This window comes from Dreissena polymorpha, chromosome 7 (assembly GCF_020536995.1).
Source record: "Dreissena polymorpha isolate Duluth1 chromosome 7, UMN_Dpol_1.0, whole genome shotgun sequence".
Classification (NCBI taxonomy): Eukaryota; Metazoa; Mollusca; class Bivalvia; order Myida; family Dreissenidae; genus Dreissena; species Dreissena polymorpha.
In genome coordinates this window covers 55,751,053-55,774,825 of record NC_068361.1, presented here as the reverse complement: position 1 = coordinate 55,774,825, position 23,773 = coordinate 55,751,053, and the positions used below count along the sequence as shown (strand labels likewise).

The 23,773-nt window shown below is 36.8% G+C and overlaps 1 protein-coding gene across 4 annotated transcripts in view; it reads right to left on the bottom strand.

Annotated features, from left to right (window-relative positions):
- Positions 1–23,773, bottom strand: part of LOC127838033 (cell adhesion molecule DSCAM-like) — a 52,557-nt gene that overhangs the window by 3,967 nt on the left and 24,817 nt on the right. For all 4 annotated transcript variants that reach the window (XM_052365545.1, XM_052365547.1, XM_052365548.1 and 1 more), the window contains 20 exons: positions 22,893–23,045; positions 22,242–22,357; positions 21,895–22,048; positions 20,608–20,883; positions 19,418–19,547; positions 18,472–18,641; positions 16,958–17,095; positions 15,854–16,024; positions 14,662–14,732; positions 13,880–14,111; positions 12,600–12,670; positions 12,084–12,202; positions 11,244–11,356; positions 9,404–9,865; positions 4,796–4,945; positions 3,751–3,990; positions 3,270–3,333; positions 1,963–2,059; positions 886–967; positions 70–108 (listed from right to left, as the gene is read on the bottom strand). In XM_052365545.1, the coding sequence (XP_052221505.1) occupies positions 70–108; positions 886–967; positions 1,963–2,059; positions 3,270–3,333; positions 3,751–3,990; positions 4,796–4,945; positions 9,404–9,865; positions 11,244–11,356; positions 12,084–12,202; positions 12,600–12,670; positions 13,880–14,111; positions 14,662–14,732; positions 15,854–16,024; positions 16,958–17,095; positions 18,472–18,641; positions 19,418–19,547; positions 20,608–20,883; positions 21,895–22,048; positions 22,242–22,357; positions 22,893–23,045 (3,048 nt within the window). The remainder of the gene's footprint in view (positions 1–69; positions 109–885; positions 968–1,962; positions 2,060–3,269; positions 3,334–3,750; positions 3,991–4,795; positions 4,946–9,403; positions 9,866–11,243; positions 11,357–12,083; positions 12,203–12,599; positions 12,671–13,879; positions 14,112–14,661; positions 14,733–15,853; positions 16,025–16,957; positions 17,096–18,471; positions 18,642–19,417; positions 19,548–20,607; positions 20,884–21,894; positions 22,049–22,241; positions 22,358–22,892; positions 23,046–23,773) is intronic.

Here is a 23,773-nt window from a genome sequence, read left to right as displayed (position 1 = left end):
ACATACTGCTTTGGTTTTTATCACCTGCACACACAAAACGGATTCCCATACTGCAAATAATACACTCACCAATGCTGGAATCGGCTTCCGTCTCCTCGAGTGACAGCCCTGGTGAACACATTAAATGTTAACAATGTGAATACAACAAAAGGTAAGCAAAATAATCAAATAAAAACGCCAACATTGTTATAAAGCGAAGTAATAGTAAGTTGTAACTATGAGAACCAAACGAGTCATGACAAGCAAAAAGAAATTTTGCATATAGATTATAGACTTTTAAAGCGATTCCACTACATTGAAAAAAGCTACACTGGAGGCAATCATTATGGGATCGTTTGAAGCATATGACACGCACAACGTAGCAGGTGTGAATAGAATCGTTTTCATACGTTATTTAAAAAGGACGATAAGCACTTAAAAATATTGAAATCGCGATACAGTGACAATATGCGCAGTAACACTCGGAAATAAAATACTCTGTAAAAGTTTGACGAAAATCGCATGCAAAATGGAGGTAAACAAACGGCAATTACTACTTAAAAATAATGCATGTTTTATTTTATTGCGAGACATTAACAATATGCGCTGTAGTACCGTAATAAGTATTATGAAAAATTGTGAACAAAATCGCATGCAAAATGTCACCGAAGTTGCGAACAGAAGAGTGTAACGGACGCAAGAACGCATACACGTAAGAAATAGCATCCACTTTGCTATATTCCTACGACTTTTGCTGAAGTGATAACAAGCACACAGACAACAAACACTTGCAATCTGCTGCTTGTTCTCGTCCACAACTTAACTCGCTAACTTGAAAGACAAGAACGCAAATCCTGATTAAACAAACAGAAACAAAGAAGGAATTAAAATCGTAAACATAGTTACCCATGAAGGTGTCCTTTCGTCTGCCGTTGTTCGCGGTGATCTGTCCACTTCCGTCGGTTATGTAGGAGCGAGTGGAATCATTCTAGCAGACATAATACACGTGTAAAACAATATTTTCTTAAAGTGAAGCGTTTCCGCAAACAAAGGCTACACAACACGCAATTGCATTAACCCGTACGCAGAAAATATAGGCATGCCTGTCAGTTATTTGTCTGCTTGTTTATTCAGCAACGATGTCCGTTTCTTCGCCAATACAACATAGAAACAAGAGCTGTCACCATAGGATGACATATGCCCCCGATAAACGCTTTGATAGAAGTTATAGCATTTTTCGAAACCTAAACGCAGATTTCGAAACCCAAACGCGGACCCTAAGTTCAAGGTCAAGGTCACAGGGGTCATAATATTTGTTCGTATGGAAAGGCCTTGTCCATATACACATGCATACCAAATACGAAGGCTTTATCTCAAAGGACATAAAAGTAATGAGCATTTTTCGAAACCTAAACGCAGATTTCGAAACCTAAACGCGGACCCTAACTTCAAGGTAAAGGTCACAGGGGTAAAAAAATGTGTGCGTATGGAAAGGCCTTGTCCATATACACATTCATACCAAATATGAAGGTTCTCAAGGGACATAGAAGTTATGAGCATTTTTCGAAATCTAAACGTAAAGTGTGACGGAGAGACGGACAGACGGACGGATGGACGGACAGACGGACGGTCCTATCACTATATGCCCCCTTTTCTTCGAAAGGAGGCATAAAAATATAAACCCATCAATGGTTGACCAATCAAAGCACGGATTCACATCTTTTAGCTGGGCTGGAATTCGCAAAGTGATCTATTAACCTATTGCTATACTTACGGTAAAAAATCTTTTTTATTTAATTCAATGTTTCAAACAATTTAATGTAAAATGACTGAAAAGGACTGTGTCATTAAAAGGGCCCAAAGGAGCAACGCCCTTAACAAAACTGAATTTTACCAAAAAATTGTAACAACCTATGCTAAGATATGAATATTAAATTTTAAAACAAACTAACAAACGTTCAGGCCACTGTACACTGTACTAACCCTATTTGACTGCCGGGGCGAGTAGAAGCGCACCTCGTCGCCATGGATATCCACGGAGTCGGTCCCGTCCTCTGCCGCCTTAGCTATGGCTGGTCCCCTGTATAACATGCACACATGGTCGATATTAATAGGTAAGGAGCTTTCCGGTTAGCGCAGTGGTTGTTTCGCGCTTTTCACTTAAGCAAGCCGGGTTTAATCCCAGTTCCAGGTAGCATGTGAGTTTGGTTGGAGGTAAGCCATGCCGTAAAAGTGGGGTTTGGCTGGAGAACTCCATGTTCCCATCACACACAGGAAAAGACCACTCATACATTAAATGTCTTTCATTAAAAAACAAATGCAAATTGAAGTCATATTCAAACTTCGTTCCATCGCTCATGTGTCTAGTAAGTTAATAAGCAAGGAGAGCAGCGACACGCGCAGGGTTCTGGCATAATGCACCCTTAAGCGTGGACTGAACCGCATAAACTTCATAATACACCCGAGCTTGATATGTGGAACATTTGAACATGCAAAACCACTTCATAACATACACACATGAAAAAGATAAATAGTAGGACATTTGTATTAATGCAAACTTTAGAGCGGCCCATGTACAAATTTGTTGCATGCATATTTGTTGCATATGTATAACATGAACCTTTGGACCTTTGCATAACGATTTCATAGAGTATCAATAGTTATACATTCTTTACATCTTAAATATAGCAATATAGATCTATAACAAAATACATTTTCATGTTCTTGTTGTTTTCAGTATATGTTAACTGTATTGTCTCAGTGACGTTTCCGTATTCTTTCTTTTAGAAATAAAAGCCACTTTAATTTAATGCAAATGTAAGAAAATTTGCCAGAAAGTTTTTTTTTTTAATATCACTGTTTCAGTCCTGATGTTCAAGTAGGACCACTTGCAAGGTCCCTACATCATTAAGCAACATTTTATATAAAATAATGACCATTACTGCATATTAATTCCAATTAAAAGTATCACTTAATTCACGTCTCAAACGTTTCATTTATTAGACTCCATGTCTTAGATTACGGCCATGCGATCACAAAACTAATTCTGACACAGATTTCCGATTTTAAGTGACATCCTTTTTCTTTTTTTTTCCATTTTTAAGTTGAAGTTCACCAACAATAAAGGATGTATACAAACAAACAACAATAATGGGTGTCTTCATGACAAGCCATATGAAAAAAAATTCGCAAAATCAATTCGAAATCCCTTTAAGTGATCATAAATGTCACTTTAAATGTTTAAAACCAAATAAAATATTTCCAAACACAGTGAAAGATGTGACCTATACCTGGGACGGTCCAGTTGCCCATAGATAGTGTTCACTTGCTTGTCATCAAAGTTCTCCTGAATCACTGAAACAAACGATAACATTGTATTAAAGTTAGGTATAGAAAAGGTTCCATCTTTTGTATGTTTATTGTTTGATCAAATGGTTAGAAATTACCAGTTCCGAATTGGTCTAGCCATTTTTTTTCCGCTAAATCAACAAGATCCGACCAGCGTTAATATTTAAAATACATGCATAATATATCTATGAAGCAAGAAGTAAGTGACAGACTACATGAAGGGCTTATTTGAATATTGGCAATAATTGAGACTTTAATGTCTTCACAGGCATGGGTGAGAAAAAGCATGTCACCCTTAGATATGTGAAAATCTTTTGTTTTAGCAACAGACAAGAGTGGTTTGATTTAACATCACATCAAACAAGTTAAAAGCTTATGCATCAAAATTGTAAATACATTAAATTTGTATATTCCATTAGTCACCTCTTGTTTTTTCTTCAGACTGTGCCTTCCTACGTTGCAGGAACAAGCAGCAAATCAGCAGCAATATGATTAAAATGAGAACCAGTCCAGAGACTCCGCCTCCAACAATGACTGGCAGGTTTAATGGCTCGGACACCTGCTGTTCCTGCTGACCCAGAGGTGGCACTGCGGTGGTTTGTGGTTTGGTTATCAGCGTCGTCTGCAGTTTTGTAGTGGGTTTTGGCGTTGCTGTTGGTTTTACTAAAAAAGTTTATTTGTTAGTCAAGGCCCTTGTCCAGCATACTACTCCGAGTATACAAAATGGATTTAAGACTGAAGACAATCTTTTAGGTTGCTTTACAAGAGGGCAAAGATTGCCCTAAACGCTTACCTGATTTCCAGGTTCCCTAATGGTAAAAGACTTGACCGGATGACCTAGTTTTTGATATCACTTAACCCAGGAAAAATCATGGTATCATTATTGTTATCATGGTATCATTATTGTCAAAGATTTTTATATCACTTAACCCAGGTAAAATCATGGTATTAATATAAGGATTTGATACCGTCATGATGAACATTCTGACCGTGTTTCATTACAATTTAGTCATAAACGTGGCTTACGACGGTAATATGGCTTTTCTAAAAGATTTAACCTGATCAACCAGTCTTAATCCAGTCTGACTCAGATTTAAACTTAACAATGATATTGTCAATATATACATTCTGACAAAGTTTCATAAAGATTGAGTCAAAAGTATTTTCTAGTGTGGTAACAATTTATGAGCTTTGACTCCATGACCTTGTTTTTGACCCCACTTTCCCCACACATAGATATGCAGATGAAGACCTTCATAGGCAAGACCATCATTCCATCAAATTGGAATCCATTTAGCACTGCTCAGAGATTTAAAGAGTCATCTTGTTGTTTATGGGATCGACTTAAATTAATTATTTATTTTTTTAATATTTAAAAAGTGAACTTTCACATTTACACTTTGTAGTAACTTATTCTTGAACAGTGCGGAAGACTGGAAAGTGTCAATAACAGTTACACTGAACTCACGTGTTGTTGCTTGGATCACCACTGCAGGCCCGTATCCAGCCTCAGTAGCCGCAGTGGTTGTGACATTGTACACATAGTCTGGGTCTAGATCGGTCAAGGTCACGCTCAGTGCTGTGATGTTTCTACTCATCAGAATCTGTTTGTCTAGCACTGACATGGAGAAACAATACTTGAACATACCAGCAAATAGAAATACATTCACTCATACAGCGTACATTGTACTAATTCTCTGTAGTATTTGAGTAAATAAAAAAATAATTTCAAATTATTAAAAACACACGACTGCTTTCTTGACTGTTTAAACTGCATACACGTTCAAGTTATTTGAACTTAGTGCCTTGATTTCCACATGCTTGAACTGGTAAAATGCGCCACTAAATATACACACCAGATAGAGTTGTCATCCTGAACCACAGCATTTTAACCCTTTTCTCTAAAAGACATCTCTCATCAAATAAATACTCATTATAATACCTACAATACTTAGTTATGCTCTACACAACCAACAGATTCATACAAAATGACAATAACTCCATCATTACTGATAAGATAGTTAAGTTATTGCACTCTACATTTCACTTCAAAGTTCTCCATAGGTGTTCCCATTTTTGTTAAAACATGTACTTCCAATACTAAGAAAGTTATCATCTGCATACAAAACACCACTTAAAGGCAATAGCTACTAATGAGAGAGTTTGATTCGTGTACGCTGCACATCCCCTGCACTATAGTTATATGAAGTTTCATTTGAGTCACTGCATTACCTGCGAAGTTATGCACTACACAAGAAACAGACAGAAGGAAGGACAAAAACTGCGATTAAAATATGCTTCTCATTGGGGACATACAAATAACATCATGCATTTTTACATAGTGCGAACACATCTTTAAAGTTTCCTGTTGATAAGCAGAAAACTGATGGACACAAAGAAACACAGTGATCATGCTAAGTGTTACAAATTCAAGGGCACATAACTAGTATCAAATATTTCCCTAAGTTGAAGGGCACATTACCCTGAAAAAAAACATTGTGGCATACATCAAATGTTGTTAATTAGAACTAAGCTGAGAGACTAGTTCTAACCCATAGTACACATGTGCAGCATGACACCAAAGCAACCATCAACCAATTGACCACCCAACCATCAGGGTGATTCCAGTAAACATCAATACACATAGTTTGCATTGGTATAATGACACATACAGTCTTTGAAGTAATTACTTTTTTGGTTTTGCTGAAAAAGCATAATTAATGCTAACTTTATTTCTTGAAATACAAGCACTAATTAATTGTATGAAATGGACAGGCTGTAGAGGGATGAAATAGACAGGCTGTAGAGGGATGAAATAGACAGGCTGTAGAGGGATGAAATAGACAGGCTGTAGATGGATGAAATAGACAGGCTGTAGAGGGATGAAATAGACAGGCTGTAGAGTGATGAAATAGACAGGCTGTAGATGGGGCTGTAGAGGGATGAAATAGACAGGCTGTAGAGGGATGAAATAGACAGGCTGTAGAGGGATGAAATAGACAGACTGTAGAGGGATGAAATAGACAGGCTGTAGAGGGATGAAATAGACAGGCTGTAGAGGGATGAAATAGACAGGCTGTAGAGGGATGAAATAGACAGGCTGTAGAGGGATGGAATAGACAGGCTGTAGAGGGATGAAATAGACAGGCTGTAGAGGGATGAAATAGACAGGCTGTAGAGGGATGAAATACACAGGCTGTAGAGGGATGAAATAGACTGGCTGTAGAGGGATGAAAAAGACAGGCTGTAGAGGGAGCAATCCAATTATATATTGTCTGGACAGGCTGTAGAGGGATCAATCCATTTATATGGTGTCTGAATGAAAGAGACAGGCTGTAGAGGGAGCAATCCATTTATATGGTGTCTGACCTGCAACCAATAAAATAGACAGGCTGTAGAGGGAGCAATCCATTTATATGGTGTCTGGACAGGCTGTAGAGGGAGAAATCCATTTATATGGTGTATTGGAATAGACAGGCTGTAGAGGGAGCAATCCATTTATATGGTGTCTGAATGAAATAGACAGGCTGCAGAGGGAGCAATCCATTAATATGGTGTCTGAATGAAATACATGTAGACAGGCTGTAGAGGGAGCAATCCAATTAAATGGTGTCTGGACAGGCTGTAGAGGGAGCAATCCATTTATATGGTGTCTGAATGAAAAAGACAAACTGTAGATGGAGCAATCCATTTATATGGTGTCTGGGAATAGACAGGCTGTAGAGGGAGCAATCCATTTATATGGTGTCAGGGAATAGACAGGCTCTATAGAGAGCAATCCATTTATATGGTGTCTGAATGAAATAGACAGGCTGTAGAGGGAGCAATCCATTTATATGGTGTCTGAATGAAATAGACAGGCTGTAGAGGGAGCAATCCATTTATATGGTGTCTGGGAATAGACAGGCTGTAGAGGGAGCAATCCATTTATATGGTGTCAGGGAATAGACAGGCTGTAGAGAGAGCAATCCATTTATATGGTGTCTCTATGAAATAGACTGGCTGTAGAGGGAGCAATCCATTTATATGGTGTCTGGGAATAGACAGGCTGTAGAGGGAGCAATCCATTTATATGGTGTCTGGGAATAGACAGGCTGTAGAGGGAGCAATCCATTTTATATGGTGTCTGAATGAAATAGACAGGCTGTAGAGGGAGCAATCCATATATATGGTGTCTGGGAATAGACAGGCTGTAGACAGAGCAATCCATTTATATAGTGTCTGAATGAAATAGACAGGCTGTAGAGGGAGCAATCCATTTATAAGGTGTCTGGGAATAGACAGGCTGTAGAGGGAGCAATCCATTTATATGGTGTCTCAATGAAATAGACAGGCTGTAGAGGGAGCAATCCATTTATATGGTGTCTGGGAATAGACAGGCTGTAGAGGGAGCAATCCATTTATATGGTGTCTGACCTTGACAGGCTGTAGAGGGAGCAATCCATGTATATGGTGTCTGGGAATAGACAGGCTGTAGAGGGAGCAATCCATTTATATGGTGTCTGGGAAAAGACAGGCTATAGTGGGAGCAATCCATTTATATGGTGTCTGAATAAAATAGACAGGCTGTAGAGGGAGCAATCCATTTATATGGTGTCTGGGAATAGACAGGCTGTAGAGGGAGCAATCCATTTATATGGTGTCTGAATGAAATAGACAGGCTGTAGAGGGAGCAATCCATTTATATGGTGTCTGGGAATATACAGGCTGTAGAGGGAGCAATCCATTTAATGGTGTCTATGAATAGACAGGCTGTAGATAGAGCAATCCATTTATATGGTGTCTAGGAATAGACAGGCTGTAGAGGGAGCAATTTATTTATATGGTGTCTGAGTGAAATAGACAGGCTGTAGAGGGAGCAATCCATTTATATGGTGTCTGAATGAAATGGACAGGCTGTAGAGGGAGCAATCAATTTATATGGTGTCTGAATGAAATAGACAGGCTGTAGAGGGAGCAATCCATTTATATGGTGTCTGGGAATAGACAGGCTGTAGAGGGAACAATCCATGTATATGGTGTCTGGGAATAGACAGGCTGTAGAGGGAGCAATCCATTTATATGGTGTCTGGGAATAGACAGGCTGTAGAGGTAGCACTCCATTTATATGGTGTCTGGGAATAGACAGGCTGTAGACAGAGCAATCCATTTATATGGTGTCTGAATGAAATGGACAGGCTGTAGAGGGAGCAATCCATTTATATGGTGTCTAGGAATAGACAGGCTGTAGAGGGAGCAATTCATTTATATGGTGTCTGAATGAAATAGACAGGCTGTAGATGGAGCAATCCATTTATATGGTGTCTAGGAATAGACAGGCTGTAGAGGGAGCAATCCATTTATATGGTGTCTGGGAATAGACAGGCTGAAGAGGGAGCAATCCATTTATATGGTGTCAGGGAATAGACAAGCGGTAGATGGAGCAATCCATTTATATGGTGTCTGAATGAAATGGACAGGCTGAAGATGGAGCAATCCATTTATATGGTGTCTGGGAATAGACAGGCTGTAGAGGGAGCAATCCATTTATATGGTGTCTGAATGAAATAGACAGGCTGTAGATGGAGCAATCCATTTATATAGTGTCTGAATGAAATGGACAGGCTGTAGATGGAGCAATCCATCTATATGGTGTCTGAATGAAATAGACAGGCTGTAGAGGGAGCAATCCATTTATATGGTGTCTGAATGAAATAGACAGGCTGTAGATGGAGCAATCCATTTATATAGTGTCTAGGAATAGACAGGCTGTAGATGGAGCAATCCATTTATATGGTGTCTAGGAATAGACAGGCTGTAGAGGGAGCAATTCATTTATATGGTGTCTGAATGAAATAGACAGGCTGTAGAGGGAGCAATCCATTTATATGGTGTCTGAATGAAATGGACAGGCTGTAGAGGGAGCAATCCATTTATATGGTGTCTGACCTGCAACCAACTAGGGCCCAAATTCAATCATAACTTGGAAAGAGTCCTCAGAAATAACATCAAGTACTGGTTATTCCCCAAAACTGGCTCTACAATACAGTTGGGCTCAAATGCCAGATGATTTTAAACTTATTAAAAGGGAACTTACCAGATTTGTCAAAGTCCAATTGCTGGGCAACAGATCTCAGCTCTTTGCACAGCGGTCCTAAAGCTTTATTGTAAGTCTTCATCCAATCCGAAACGATCTTAGGAGCATTAAACTGTGTCAGAAAGTCTGATTGGTTGATATCTGTGACATTCTCAAATTCAGCAAAAATTGTGGAATTTCCAAACATCTTGTCACAGATTAACGCCAATGGCAGGAAATGAGTTGAAGTTACTGCAGTTGAAAAATTTGAAAATATATCCAAGCGTTTTTCAACAATCCCATTTGCATATTCAGTTATATTGACACTGACATCTGGTGGTGCAGTAACTGTAGTGGGTCCAATCAGAATGTAGGTCACCAAATAGTGGCTGATGATGCCGTTTGTTTTCTCCGGCTGTTTCCATGACAATTTCAGCGTTGTGGCAGTGGCTGCTGCAGCCAAGTTCACCACTGGTCCAGGAACTGAAGTCAGTTGTAAATAGTGTAAGTATGAAAGCTCATTATATTGTATGGTCTTGGTCATGATACCCTACGTCTCTTAATTAAAACATTTACTACTTTTGTCTATGAAGGGCATTCAAAATAACGAAAAATTCAGACACATTTAAAACAATATGACCAGCATAAACAATAGTATGTCATTGATTTAATTTAAGCTAAATATATATCGTGGCTGTCGTTCTCAAACCTTGTAGCTCCAAAATTTTCAATTTTTTTCTCGTCTTTTCCGAATATATGAAGTCTGGCGCGTGTTTTGTGCTATATCTCTAGCTCTACGCCAATCAGAGCCCTTAAAAAAGCCACGCGACAAAATGTTGTAGAATAATTGTTGGCTTTTTTTTTCTGGCGAAAAGTCTTAGCGAAGTCATTTCACCTATAGGTACGTCATTTCATTAGGACATATTTGACAACAACGTTTTTATAATTGCAGCTAAGAAGTTTCCTATCAGGACGAATTGTCGTACCTCATAAAAATGACAAATCCGTGGTGACAAAATATCGTAGCTACCATTTTGAATATCAGTATGACTTATCAGTATGACTTATGCGCCTACGGCTTTTACCATATTTTGCAGCTTCATTTGTTTGGTATTACAGAATTTCAATTTCTAACACATCGATATAAAAACAAGACACGTGTGAAACACAATGTCCCCCTATATGACGTTTGACCTTGAAGGATGACCTTGACCTTGACCCTTCACCACTCAAAATGTTCAGCTCCATGAGATACACATGCATTTCAAATATAAAATTGCTAGCTTCAATATTGCAGAAGTGACATCACATGAGCAATTTTGACCCATATATTTGACCTTGAAGGATGACCTTGACCTTGACCTTTCACCACTCAAAATGTGCAGCTCCATGAGATACACATGCATGCCAAATATCAAGTTGCTATATTCAATAAATGCAGCTCCATGAGATACACATGCATGCCAAATATCAAGTTGCTATATTAAATATTGCAAAATGTTAAAGTTGGCGCAAACCAACCAACAGACCAACCAATCAACAGACCAACCAACAGACAGGGCAAAAACAATATGTCCCCCACTACTATAGTGGGGGACATAAAAATGAGACGGTTTTTATCTCTCTCCTGAAAAGTTGGCATTTTGTAGCTACGAGGTTTGAGAATGACAGCGACGATATGCATTTACAACTATTCTTTGCAACAGTTTTTTCAAATTTATTTATAAGATTGTGCAAATTTAATTTTCCTTATCTTTGTTTTAAATGTATGCAAATCTGTCTGTTGTAATGTAGTACTAAGTTAGTAAGGTACACTTACCCTACTTAACTTCTACACATACAATTAAGTCAAAATACTGACCATCTTGTAGAGTCTTAGCCGTAATATTCTCACTGTATGGTCCAATGCCATTGGAGAGTTGGCTCGTATAGGCAGCCACGCGTATCTTGTATTGGGTATAAGGCTGCAGACCACTGCAGATTGAACACAATTAACATGCATTGTATGAAGGTATATTGTTCCTCTGAATTTATATAATTAAGTCTTTGTGTGTTATTAAAAGACTAAAAGATTTTAATGCTATTTTATCAAGGCATTCATGTTATACAACAACTACAACAAGGCACTTATATATGACACAGGCAATCAAAGGACTCATATTCAAACAGTTATCTAAACAAGCTAAGTTTAATATATACCTTTGACGATAGAGGTAGATTAAAACACTATAATTGTACCAAACATAAAAATGTTATGCAGATACAATACATGTAGTTAACATGAACTACTAGAATTTGTTTCTTATTGCTATTCATGTTTTGATTCGCTCAGTGATCAAAGAAAAAAAGTAATACCGAGTACTTAGAGCTTTAATTGTCACAAACAAGACTAATGCCCTACAGCTTAGAGAGAACTAAGAGATATGTGGTGTGATAACAAGTGTGTTGCCTATCTCTGTTGATGACATTATATGAAGGTGAGCATTTATTATGGTCAAACCAACCATCTGACAAAATAAACAACGGTCTGAGAAACTCCAATACTTAAACTTTGTAGTTTGTAAGGATATAGTTACATCTCTGTTTTTTATTACACAATGCCAAAATCTTTTTTTTTACATATAATTATTGACAATGTATAGTAAAAATTTTAAAGTGTTTTTTGTACCATCCAATGATTGATTAAGATTTCTGAACTAACCTTATCAATGCTGAGAGGTCAACCAATCCAAGAGAGGTAAGTGAGCCACTGGTCATCTCATTCCAGTACTGGATTATGAACCCTGACAGATCACTTTTCCAGTCCTTTTCTGCAGGAGGCTACACATCATCAAAAGAGTGTTGATAAAATGTCGTTTAAAATTAGATAGACTTTATTAACAAATATATTAACTTTGGAAATAAAATGTAAATCAATAATACGTGTTACCTAATGAATCACAAAACACTCTGTATTTAAAAATTTGCCTTTATAAAAAAATTGCAAACATAAACAAAATGGTCAAATTGACATAATAAATGTTTTCTGAGATGGATAGATTCATTCACAAATTTATATATTAATAAACATGTGTAAATGTATATTTATGAAATCAAAATAAAACCCAAGGTTTTTAATCAGGCAAAATTATGATTCTTAAATTCAACCCTGCATACAAGCACCAGTTAGTGATTTAGTGATGAGCTGTTTCTAAGAGCATATTTAGAAGCAAGTCACCTTCCAACGGACGATAATTGACTGCGAATTTTTTGGTTCTGCCGACACGCTTATGGGTGAACCGGCAGGCACTGAAAAAGATTCAACAAGGCCAAAGAATGTTTTGTTTTTCTTGTCCATTGTTCTAAGTATAAACTTGCCAAATAATGGTATGTAAGAAAACTGATTTGAAACAGGCTTAGAATAAGTCTGTGGTTCATGAAACACGCTTATGAAAATCATCTCTTTTTAACAATATATTGTCAAGTTAAAAATAACAGTGTGCTGTGTGCCACATAGCATAATAATGACTTACCAGTAAGCCCAACAATTTAAACAGAAAAAGTTTGAGCTATCATCATAATACATTTTATTTCTCTTTAGTTTATTTTTCCATGAAAGATAGTTGACTTTATTTGATCTATACAAATAAAAAACAAGGGCTGTTTGTAAAACATGCATGCCCCCCATATGGGCTGAAATCAATAGGGGTCATCTGCAAGTCACGATCATTGTACCTATGAAGTGTCATGATCCTAGGCAAAAGCGTTCTTGAGTTATCATCCGAAAATCATTTTACTATTTCGGGTCACCGTGACCTTGACCTTTGACCTTGTGACCTCAAAATCAATAGGGGTCATCTGCGAGTCATGATCAATCTACCTATGAAGTTTCATGATCCTAGGCATATGCGTTCTTGAGTTATCATCCGAAAATCATTTTACTATTTCGGGTCACCGTGACCTTGACCTATGACCTAGTGACCTAAAAATAAATAGGGGTCATCTGCAAGTCATGATCAATCTACCTATAAAGTTTCATGATCCTAGGCATATGCGTTCTTGAATTATCATCCGAAAATCATTTTACTATATCGGGTCACCGTGACCTTGACCTTTGACCTAGTGACCTCAAAATCAATAGGGGTCATCTGCAAGTCATGATCAATCTACCCATGAAGTTTCATGATCCTAGGCGTATGCGTTCTTGAGTTATCATTCAAAAACCATTTTACTATTTCTGGTCACCGTGACCTTGACCTTTGACCTAGTGACCTCAAAATCAATAGGGGTCATCTGCGAGTCATGATCAATGTACCTATGAAGTTTCATGATCCTAGGCCCAAGCATTCTTGAGTTATCATCTGATAACGACCGATTGACAGACCGACCGACAGACCGACCGACAGACCGACCGACAGACCGACATGAGCAAAGCAATATACCCCCTCTTCTTCGAAGGGGGGCATAATAAATTCTTAAATATGACACTTATACAAAATAAAAAAATTGTCCAAATACCTGCAGGATAGGTTCTCACAGATACAGGGTCACTCGCAACACCCCTCCCACCTGCATTCTCAGGTATAACCTTGACAACGTACCAGGTCCAGGGATCAAGGTCAGTGATGTTGACCCGAAGGTCAAGTGAGTCTATGACCTTCTCCCCTATGGGCCTGGATTGGTTGCTAAGAAGCCAATATGTGACATAGTACCTCCTGATAGGACCATTTTGTTTGTCTTGAAGGACAGACTGCAATTAAATACATAATGATTACCATCCATTAAACTGCATGTCAGAACACATTAAAGAAACATTACATAGAAAAGAAGCAATTTGCGAAATATAGTTAAAATTTGTTAATATTACATAAAATTAATTATAATCATTAATAATCATATTTTTATAAAACCCTCCTTTTTGATCCAACTATATTGCTAATTTTCCACAATATCATGAAACATAAATCATTGAAAGCATGCTCATGACAAATGCTTTTTCTAGATACATGTAGATAAATTAGAGATAAAAATTTACCAAATTACTGGTATGTGAAACAAATTACTAGTATAAGATTACTCAACAAGAATATATAATGCTCATTTATGCTCCAAATTCATGTAAATTCCAGTAACCAATTCAAAAGCAGTTTATAGGCAAGTTAAACATATTAAATAAAATCTTACTGGCTCATTTCAATGGGCTCATCCCCCCCCCTCTCCCTGTTTTACCTATTAGATTTATCCTTCAATGTAACGAAGTCCAGCAGTATTATTTAATTATGTAGACAGGGCTAACTCACCTCCCAGTAGACCTGTACAGATTCTGTGGATGTTGGCTGGGCCCTCACTTCTCTGGCTGAGCCAGTGGGTGCTGGGAAAACAGAGTTGAAATAGTATAGGTTACATGACAATCAAACTTACATATGTTGCTCTTATATAAATGAAACTGACAAACTGACAACTCATTTATAATCATTATAACACCATCTTTATATTTGATGTTTATAATTGTTATTATTATTGCATTGTTATTGTAGAACAGAATAATATAACAAGAGCTGTCAGATGAAAGCGCGCTCGACTAGTCGAGTGCTTGACAGTATAACGTAAGCCATCATGGCAAGAGGGGGGGGGGGGGGGTATAATGTGGGTGTGTGGTCATTTAATAGATGATCTTTTAAAAATTAGGGGAAACATTTTTATTTATTTTTTGGCGGGGGGGATTCTGGGGTGGGGCATGGGGGATGGTTTGGGTGGAGTGCATTGTGGTATGTCAGGTAAGTGTTGTTTTGTCAAAGTATGAATCAAATGTGATCATAAATAAAGAAGTTATGGCAATTTAAGCAAAATGTTCAATTATCTAAGTATAAAAGGGGCCATAATTCTGTCAAAATGCTTGATACAGTTGTCTGCTCTTGCTTATAGATTGGGATCATGTTGGTAAAGACGCATGCAAAATATGAAAGCAATATGTCAAAGGACATTAAAAATATTTGGGGTAGTATGCAAAGTTTAACATAGATTTATCAAAAATATGCATATTTTAAGTATAAAAGGGGCCATAATTCTGTCAAAATACTTGATACAGTTGTGTGTTCTTGTTTATAGGTTGGGGTCATGTTGGTGAAGAAGTATGCAAAATATGAAAGCAATATGTCCAGAAACATTGAAAATATTTGGGGTAGTACGCAAACTTTAACATTTGCACGCTCACGCAAATGCCAACCCCAATGCCAACGCCAACGCCAGGGTGAGTAGGATAGCTCCACTATATATATTTCATATATAATAGTCGAGCTAAAAAATAATTATAATTGCTATTTCATGTACCAATGCCTGCATGCATACAAGTATAATTATGATGTAACCTATAACTGTACCATACCTGCCTGTGCTGTTTGTGCCTCTATTGTGTCTGACCAGTTCCCCCAGAGAGTTTGGTCCCCCTTTATCGTGCCCCCCCCCCCCTCCCCAAACTCCCCCCGTAACTACCTGCCTGTGCTGTCCGTGCCTCTACTGTGTCTGACCAGTTCCCCCAGAGAGTTTGGTCCCCCTCTATTGTGGCCCCCCGTACCTCCATTGTGTACCATGTATAGGGGGTGAGGCCTTTTATCACGTAATCATGACTTGGTGTGTGGTTGCTAGAGATTTCTGCTCGAAATTCTGAAATAACATGACAATGGTTTAATAATTATTTTCTGAAAAGGCAAAATTTCCTCTATATTAAAGACCTAGTAGTACCTACAAAATAGCCTTAATCTTTACAAGTGTCAATTTCATCATAGAATTCCATGTCCATTCATCAAAAACATTGAATAATCATGTCTATTGATTTTTTATCAGCAAATAAAATGTTTTTGATCACATGCCATATCTGTTTCCCATGTAATATAACCATTACTAATATTGTTATCTTACACATGTGTTATATACTTTTTAAGCGTTTTCATTGGCTTATTTTCATTCGATTGACCAAGCGCATTTTGTTATTTTGCTGAAATGACGTTGCAACGTCAAATGACGTCACGAAATGTAAACAACATTCAAGATTTATTATTATGTTTGCATAAATATTTATTTAATTTGCTCATTTAAAAGCATGTGATAAAAAAAATCTGAATCTCGTTGTCATATCATACCATATTTTATTAAACTCGTCCAGGAAATTCGTTAGTAAGCTCGCCAAAGGCTTGCTTACTAACAAAATTCCTGAACTCGTTTAATAAAATATGGTATAAAATGACAACTCGTGCCAGATGCTTATTTATTGTATGAACAAATATTTCTATAAAAATATATTTGTTCAGAAGGAATACAATATGATTTTGGAAATTTGAGATGTAACTAGGTTAGAATTTAATAATAAAAGCATTGACACCAGTAACAATACAATCTACAAATTAAAGCAATAAATCCAACATATCTTCATTTTTATATCAGAAGATTAAAGTAAAGAAAACAAAAAGCATCTATTTAATACACACATGCAATCGATTGGTGGGAAAACCAACTCTCGTGCTATCGAAAGACCCCTGTTTTCCCATTTTTGCATTCACATATAGAGAGAGTAATTTCATACAACATTTTACGACCTACCTGCAAGAAGTCCTTTCTGCCTATAAGCAATCTCATACTTCTTGATATTCCCGTTTGTTATTAGCGGAATCTCCCATGTCAGAGTCACATTCGCGCTACTTACAGCCGAGACATGCACGTTTCTGGGCTGTTCAGGACCTTTGAAAAAAATCACAAAATCATACTAATTTCAGCATGTTTGTAAGAACTGAATGCGCTGAGAAACAGGGGGCTGCACAAATTGCACAATGTTGGGTGACATTTTCTAAAGGTCTTACATTTTAAAAAAAGGTTTTCAAGGATAATGTATTTTAAAATTTTTATTTGCAGTTGAATATTTGCAAAAATATTCACATTTGCAAAAGATTGTCATACAGGGTACAGCACCTTGCTATTTTGTAATAGATCTTTCCCTTACACAGCAAGAATATTGAACTCAATAGGTTGATTTGTGGGGTTCAGAATCAATTTCAAGGATTTTGCTTATGGTTTTCAACTGATATCAAGAACAGTTAAAATCCCACACTTTTGTTTTATGGTAATGTACAAGTAGCACATATAATGCCTTACTACACATGAATATAAGTTACCTTTGAAAAAGCGTTTGTCTGGTAAAAACACTGCTTCAATCATCTTTAGGTGCTAAGGAATTTTTCAAGTTTGGTTAGTTTACACACAGCTTATATAAGCTGCCTAGTGTTTCAATGAATCTGTATGGTATGACATTCAACAAATGTGAGGAAGGATTAAATTCATGGAGGATATTTGTTAGTGATTTCACAATTGGTTACTGAAATAACAATTAGCGCAAGTGATAATAAATTATCCATTTTCCGTGTGTATACCATGAGTGAAATAAATAAAACGAAATAAAGTTTTTTAATTTAGGCTTCGATACAATTAATAAACAAAATATGCGAATAAAAAATCTAATGTCAGACTTTTGTGTTAAATAATGTTTCAAATAACGTATGTGCTAAATAACGTCATAAATGAAAAAGTGTCATAATCTGTGACTGCCTGCAGCTCTAACCAGATGTGTGGTTGTAACCTAGTGCCTAGTAATAGTTTTGTGGATATTTTCATGGACTTTTTAAAAACATATGTTTGTGGGTATTCTACAAGCATTTGCATTTATCAGAAAACATTTACTGAAACTGGCAGGACAATATCATTTATGGAAAAATATTGTCAAATTTCATATAGTTATTTTTCACTCAGTTACCGGTATATATTAAATCATATATTTTTAACTGAAATCTTTTTTCTTTCAACAATAAAAATTATAAATCCAGCTGAAAAGCATATAAAAAAGGAAATATCTAAAATGTAGGCAACCCATAAGAGGCATTTTTTCTGAACTGCACTATGAGCATAAATATGCAGTAATGTAATGCAGTGTCTGTCTTGGAACAGGGAGGTTCCGTTATGATCTACATTCTAAGCTACAGATTTTTTGTTGAGTCAGGTTTCATTTGCTCACATGTAGTATTTTAAAATCATTAACAACCAAAATTCATCACTTTTGCACATACCCGCATCAAATGTTTTGGTTTCCAGCAGGTTACTGGCATCACTGGTTCCTGCATCGTTGACAGCAGACACCATGAGCACATAGACCGATGCTGGGTCCAGACCCTGGACTGTGTACTCTTGTAAGTTGGTTCCCAGCTGAATATTTTGGTATGGGATGGAGGACTCAAGACTTAAAGGATAAATGTTTAAATTTAAATGAGCAGAGGAAAAGGAAAATAAACACTTCCACACATGTCTATCAAACATAGATTGGACGGCAAAGTTATCAAATAACTACGCAGAGATATCACATGTTACATGGTAAAATAACTCAAAACAAACAAAAATATGGCATTTGTTAGTGATTTTAATAAGAGCAGTTGGTGCTTTTGTGATTTTGGATAACCTAAAATATATCCTTGGCATGGTTTGTTAGCGCTTTATGGCAAACCTGGTTCCTTAAAATTGGGATGTTGGTGTAAGATCGGTTTCTTTCACAAGCACTTTAAAACAAGAAGATACATGACTAACAATAATAATTAGTTCATGCCTTATTGTTCTACTAATTTCATTAAAAAACAATTAAGCCTTCAAGCATTTTGGTACATAAATTAAAAGAAATAATATCTTAAAAAATATATATATTATTTGTTTAGTTTCTGTTCCTTAAAAAGACAGTATGGTTCCCTAACTAAATGTTCATTATATTTATTTAATACAAAATATTTTTGTCCAGTTATTGTCATGCTGAATACATATAGGTAAAATAATATCATGTTAATTGATCATATAATCTTTAGTCAACTGCTCACCAAGAAGTGAACAGAAAAATTGGAGGATGAAAACCATTAACATAAAACAGTTATACAAATTGTATACAAGACGAGTTAGTATGACAATTATTTACCAAATACAGGGTGTCACACTTTAGTACATTTTTTCTAAAAGTTCAAGTTGCATGCTCACATTTTCCTATAGCTGATGACCACTCTGGTGACAGGTGTTTGTGGTTCTCGCTGCTCAATGGACCATGTCAACTTCACGCTCGTGGCTGTCAGAGTCTCCACGTTCTGTAGAACCGGACGACTGGGGCGACCTTGAAACCAACCGCAAATATGCATATCAGGACCGGGTTTTATCAAAGATCTATTTAGATTTCAATTTTTGTGCTGGATTCCATAAGAGTAAAGTTGCAGTGGCATACTTGATACAATGTCCCCCTGGTTGTCAGGAGTTCCACACTCTGGGAGCATTCTCAAGATATTCTCTTTACCCTTTCCCACTCAGAAGCAAAGGGAAAATGGCTATATGCAAACAGCATAAAACCAGAACAGCCTGTGAGTAACTGGCAGTCTGTTCAGGTTTTATGCTGTTTGCTGCACATCAGCATTTAAGAGTTGGAACTGAAACCTTAAAACTTGGAACTGGAAAGAAAAGGCCTTTAATTAAATTTAACTTTCTGAGGGACAAACGCGTAAAAATACATATCTAAGTGGGAAAGGGTTAAGACATCAAGATACTGGTTCTACCCAGAAAACCCACTATAAGCCATACTAGAGGGTGTCAATGAGTCTGAGCCGGTATATTACTGACTAAAACTTTCAATCCCATTTTATTCCTAATCCTCTTTTAAATAGGTTTTGGAATTGTAACAGACATACTGTGTTGATCCTGAATAATATATCTACAGCATTGTCACAAACATTTCTAAAAACCTTTAAACATTTTAAGCAAGATCAAATTACTGAAATGTGTGTATTTTGAGGCATAAAAAGTGCCTTGTACAGCTACACTCAGTTTTCACCACATATTTCAAGTTTCAATTCAATTGGTTCAGAGCTAAGAAAGTAGTTTCCAGACTCCGAAAACTGTTTCAGGATGACAAACAAACAGACTGACAGACTGAGTGACTCATGCATACTTATTATTAACTGTTTCAGTGCTGGAACCGAATTTTGAAGGCCTTTGCAAACAGTTTGGATCCAGATATCATGAGACGCCACAGCACGTGGCGGCTCATCAGGATCCAAACTGTTTGCTATTCTTATAGTATTCTTTAAAAAAAAATGAAGAAAATGCTTATTTTAGAAATTCAGCAGACGACATTTTAGCAGACGACAAATTTCCCAGCATGCAAAGGGTTAAATCCATCTTACCAATCACATAAACAGAGATATCCTTTTGGCTGACTCCTGCAGAGTTTGAAGTCTGGCAAGTGTAGATACCTGCGTCGCCCCCAGTTACAAACTTCACACTAAGGCTGTTAGATGCTGGGAACGATATTCGGCCATTGGTGCTGGGAGCCAGACTCTGCCTGTTGAACTGCCACTCAATGAGGGGAGCCGGTATGCCGGTCACATGACATTTCAGAAGGAGGCTCTCCCCCTGATAGAGAATAGGAATTCCCTCAATCTGCTCAACTTTTGGTGGAACTGGAAGATAAATGAATGTGTTTGGTGAAACTGGAAGATAAATAAATGTGTTTGGTGGAACTGGAAGATAAATGAATGTGTTTGGTGGAACTGGAAGATAAATAAATGTGTTTGAAGGAAGTGGAAGAATATAAACACATGCTTGATTATAACTCTGAATGGATAATAGAAAAGATTGTATCCCTTACAAAAAGGTCTGCCAAAATAATAACAATGCTCAGTTGATACAGTGTCTGCCTAGCAATAAGAATCTCATGGCTTTGATCCTACTATGGAAGCCTTTTTAAGATTTCACCTCAATTCCCACACTATTTGTTCTACCCTGATAACAGGCTCAAAAGTGCCTCATTAAGCCTTAGGCTTTCAATGCAATATAAAAGCAATGCAATGCTTATAAAAGTAGGTTTCAATTTAATTAGAACATTGTAGTCCTATGTAAGAATGAAATTCATAAAAAAATGATAAAAATCATACAGCTGAGTGATTTATTTTTTATATTTTATCATAATTTTAATGAGGAAGATCTGAAAAGGAAAATCATTTTTTTAAGATAAAATGAAAAAAGACACCCAATTTATTTAACACTTCAAAATGTCAATACTCTGTTTAAACTATTTTGAGTTACCCTCCAACAATTATCAAGGTCCCCTTTACTGAGCCTATGTTTTTGTTTGCAATGCAAGGGTATTCGTCCTACCTCTGATTGCCAAGGTAACAGAAGCTGTTGTTCAATGTCACTTAGACCTAAGCCCTGCCCTTGCTATTATTAGCTTAGCATGGGTAATATTCCATTCTATTGCCAATGTTGCTGAGGCCTATACTGAGCCCTTGTTGTTGGTGTCTATGCAAAAGTAATACACCTCCCTTTGATTGCCAATATACATAAGCCTTTTGGGAACTCTTGTTGTTGATTGCCATAAGAAATAATAACCCTTATTCTAATTGCCAACATTGCTAAGGCTTTGGCAGATCCTTTCTTATTGATTGCACAGTGGAAGTTTATACCCATACCTCTGATTGCCAAGGTTGCTACAGCCTTTGCAGAGCCCTTGTTGTTTGTTGCTATGCAGGAATACTGGCCCACGTGTAACCATGACACCTGAAGCAACAGTAGCTGCTTCTGGTTCAGTGACAACAGCGTGTCTTTAGGGAACAGGGAACTGCCCTGAAATTAACATGTAGACAGGTTTTTACAAATTTGACATTTCAACTCGGCAATTAGCTAAGATCAAGAACAATTATTTTACCTGAACATATTAAACTTATTCATGAATTTAAATAAATGCATTCAATAGTACCTCAATATAATTGTATGTAAATCAATGTCCAAATAAAAACAACACTATTTTGACCCTTACATTAAAGAGCCAGGTAAGAGTAGGACTTGGATACCCTCCAGCAACACATGACAAGGTCACATTCATTCCAGAGGTTGCTGTTACATTCTCTGGTTTAGTCGTGAAATATGGGAGAACTGAAAATCAAGTGTATATATGGCTGAAACATTCTGATGTCAAAATTTAGGAAAAAAACAATTGATTATAGAGTAACATTTGTTTTGAAGCTTATTTAGCCACTTGCCCGGTATACCCAATTCTTGATGACCAAAACAAAGACAATTGCAAGATGCCAATTTAATCAAACCACCAAAATTGCGTTTATATAGTCACACTTTTCTTAACAGACATTTTCTCTCCATAAATGTACCATTCCTTATCCAATGTATCCACAGATAGTTCCCAATTTTATGCTTAATTTTTTTTATAAATACATGTATCTGGGAAATAGAGAAAAGAAATAAATTAGTTGTAAATATGTTTTTAGTAAAACATAAAATTTAATTGGTGACATAAATTTAATGAAGCTGAAAATATAAAATAGTCTAGTCCACTAATGATTTTTATTATAAAACCACTGCTGAAAATAAAGAGGATCATTCATCAAAAGCAACACATATCTCTTCTAAGAACATTAAGAAAAAATGGTTCCAGGATTCAAAATCTCCCTACCAAGGACCTCCAGGGTGCCGGAGTTCTCCACATCCCCGGCAACATTGCTGGCCTGGCACGTATAGGTACCGGAGTCCGACACCTGGACAGATGTGATATAGAGACCATCAGGAATCTGTGTGAACCTTCCTCCCATCACCAGCGCGGCGGAATCTGAAACATTTGTTAGAAACATACTAGATATGTGTCCAATCGCATCACCAGTGTTCGGAAATCTGAAACATTAATAAGAGACATACGAGATATGTCATTTATGTGTCCAATCGCATCACCAGTGTTCGGGAATCTGAAACATTTATAAGAAACAAATTAGATATGTGTCCAATCACATCACCAGTGTGCGGGAATCTGAAACATTTATAAGAAACAAACTAGATATGTGTCCAATAGCATCACCAGCGCGCCGAAATCTGAAACATTTATAAGAAACATACTAGATATGTTTCCAATGGCATGACTTCCAATTCCACATTTCACAATTGTCTCAAACCTCTACTAATGGCAAAAAATCACTTAAATAGTTCAGTTGCTGGTTAATGTTTTTTTGTAATGTTCATCAATCTAGCAGAAATACTTTTCTAGTGACACATTCTATATATAGATACGAGACATCACTTCCTCCATCCTATCTCCATACCGAATATAAGCACACTTCCTCATGTACATTAACGCAAACAATAAGATAAAGTTTGGGAAGAATGAAATTGTTTCCCAAGAAGTATTATTTCTTGCATTTTTTTAACAGTCATGTTTTTAGGTGATAACTTAAATATTATATAATGAATGCTAATAATTCTAAACAAGCATTATTTATGCAATTTTTGTAAAGTCATATTATGTGATATTGCTACCATTGTTTTCACTTCTAACACTAGAAACTG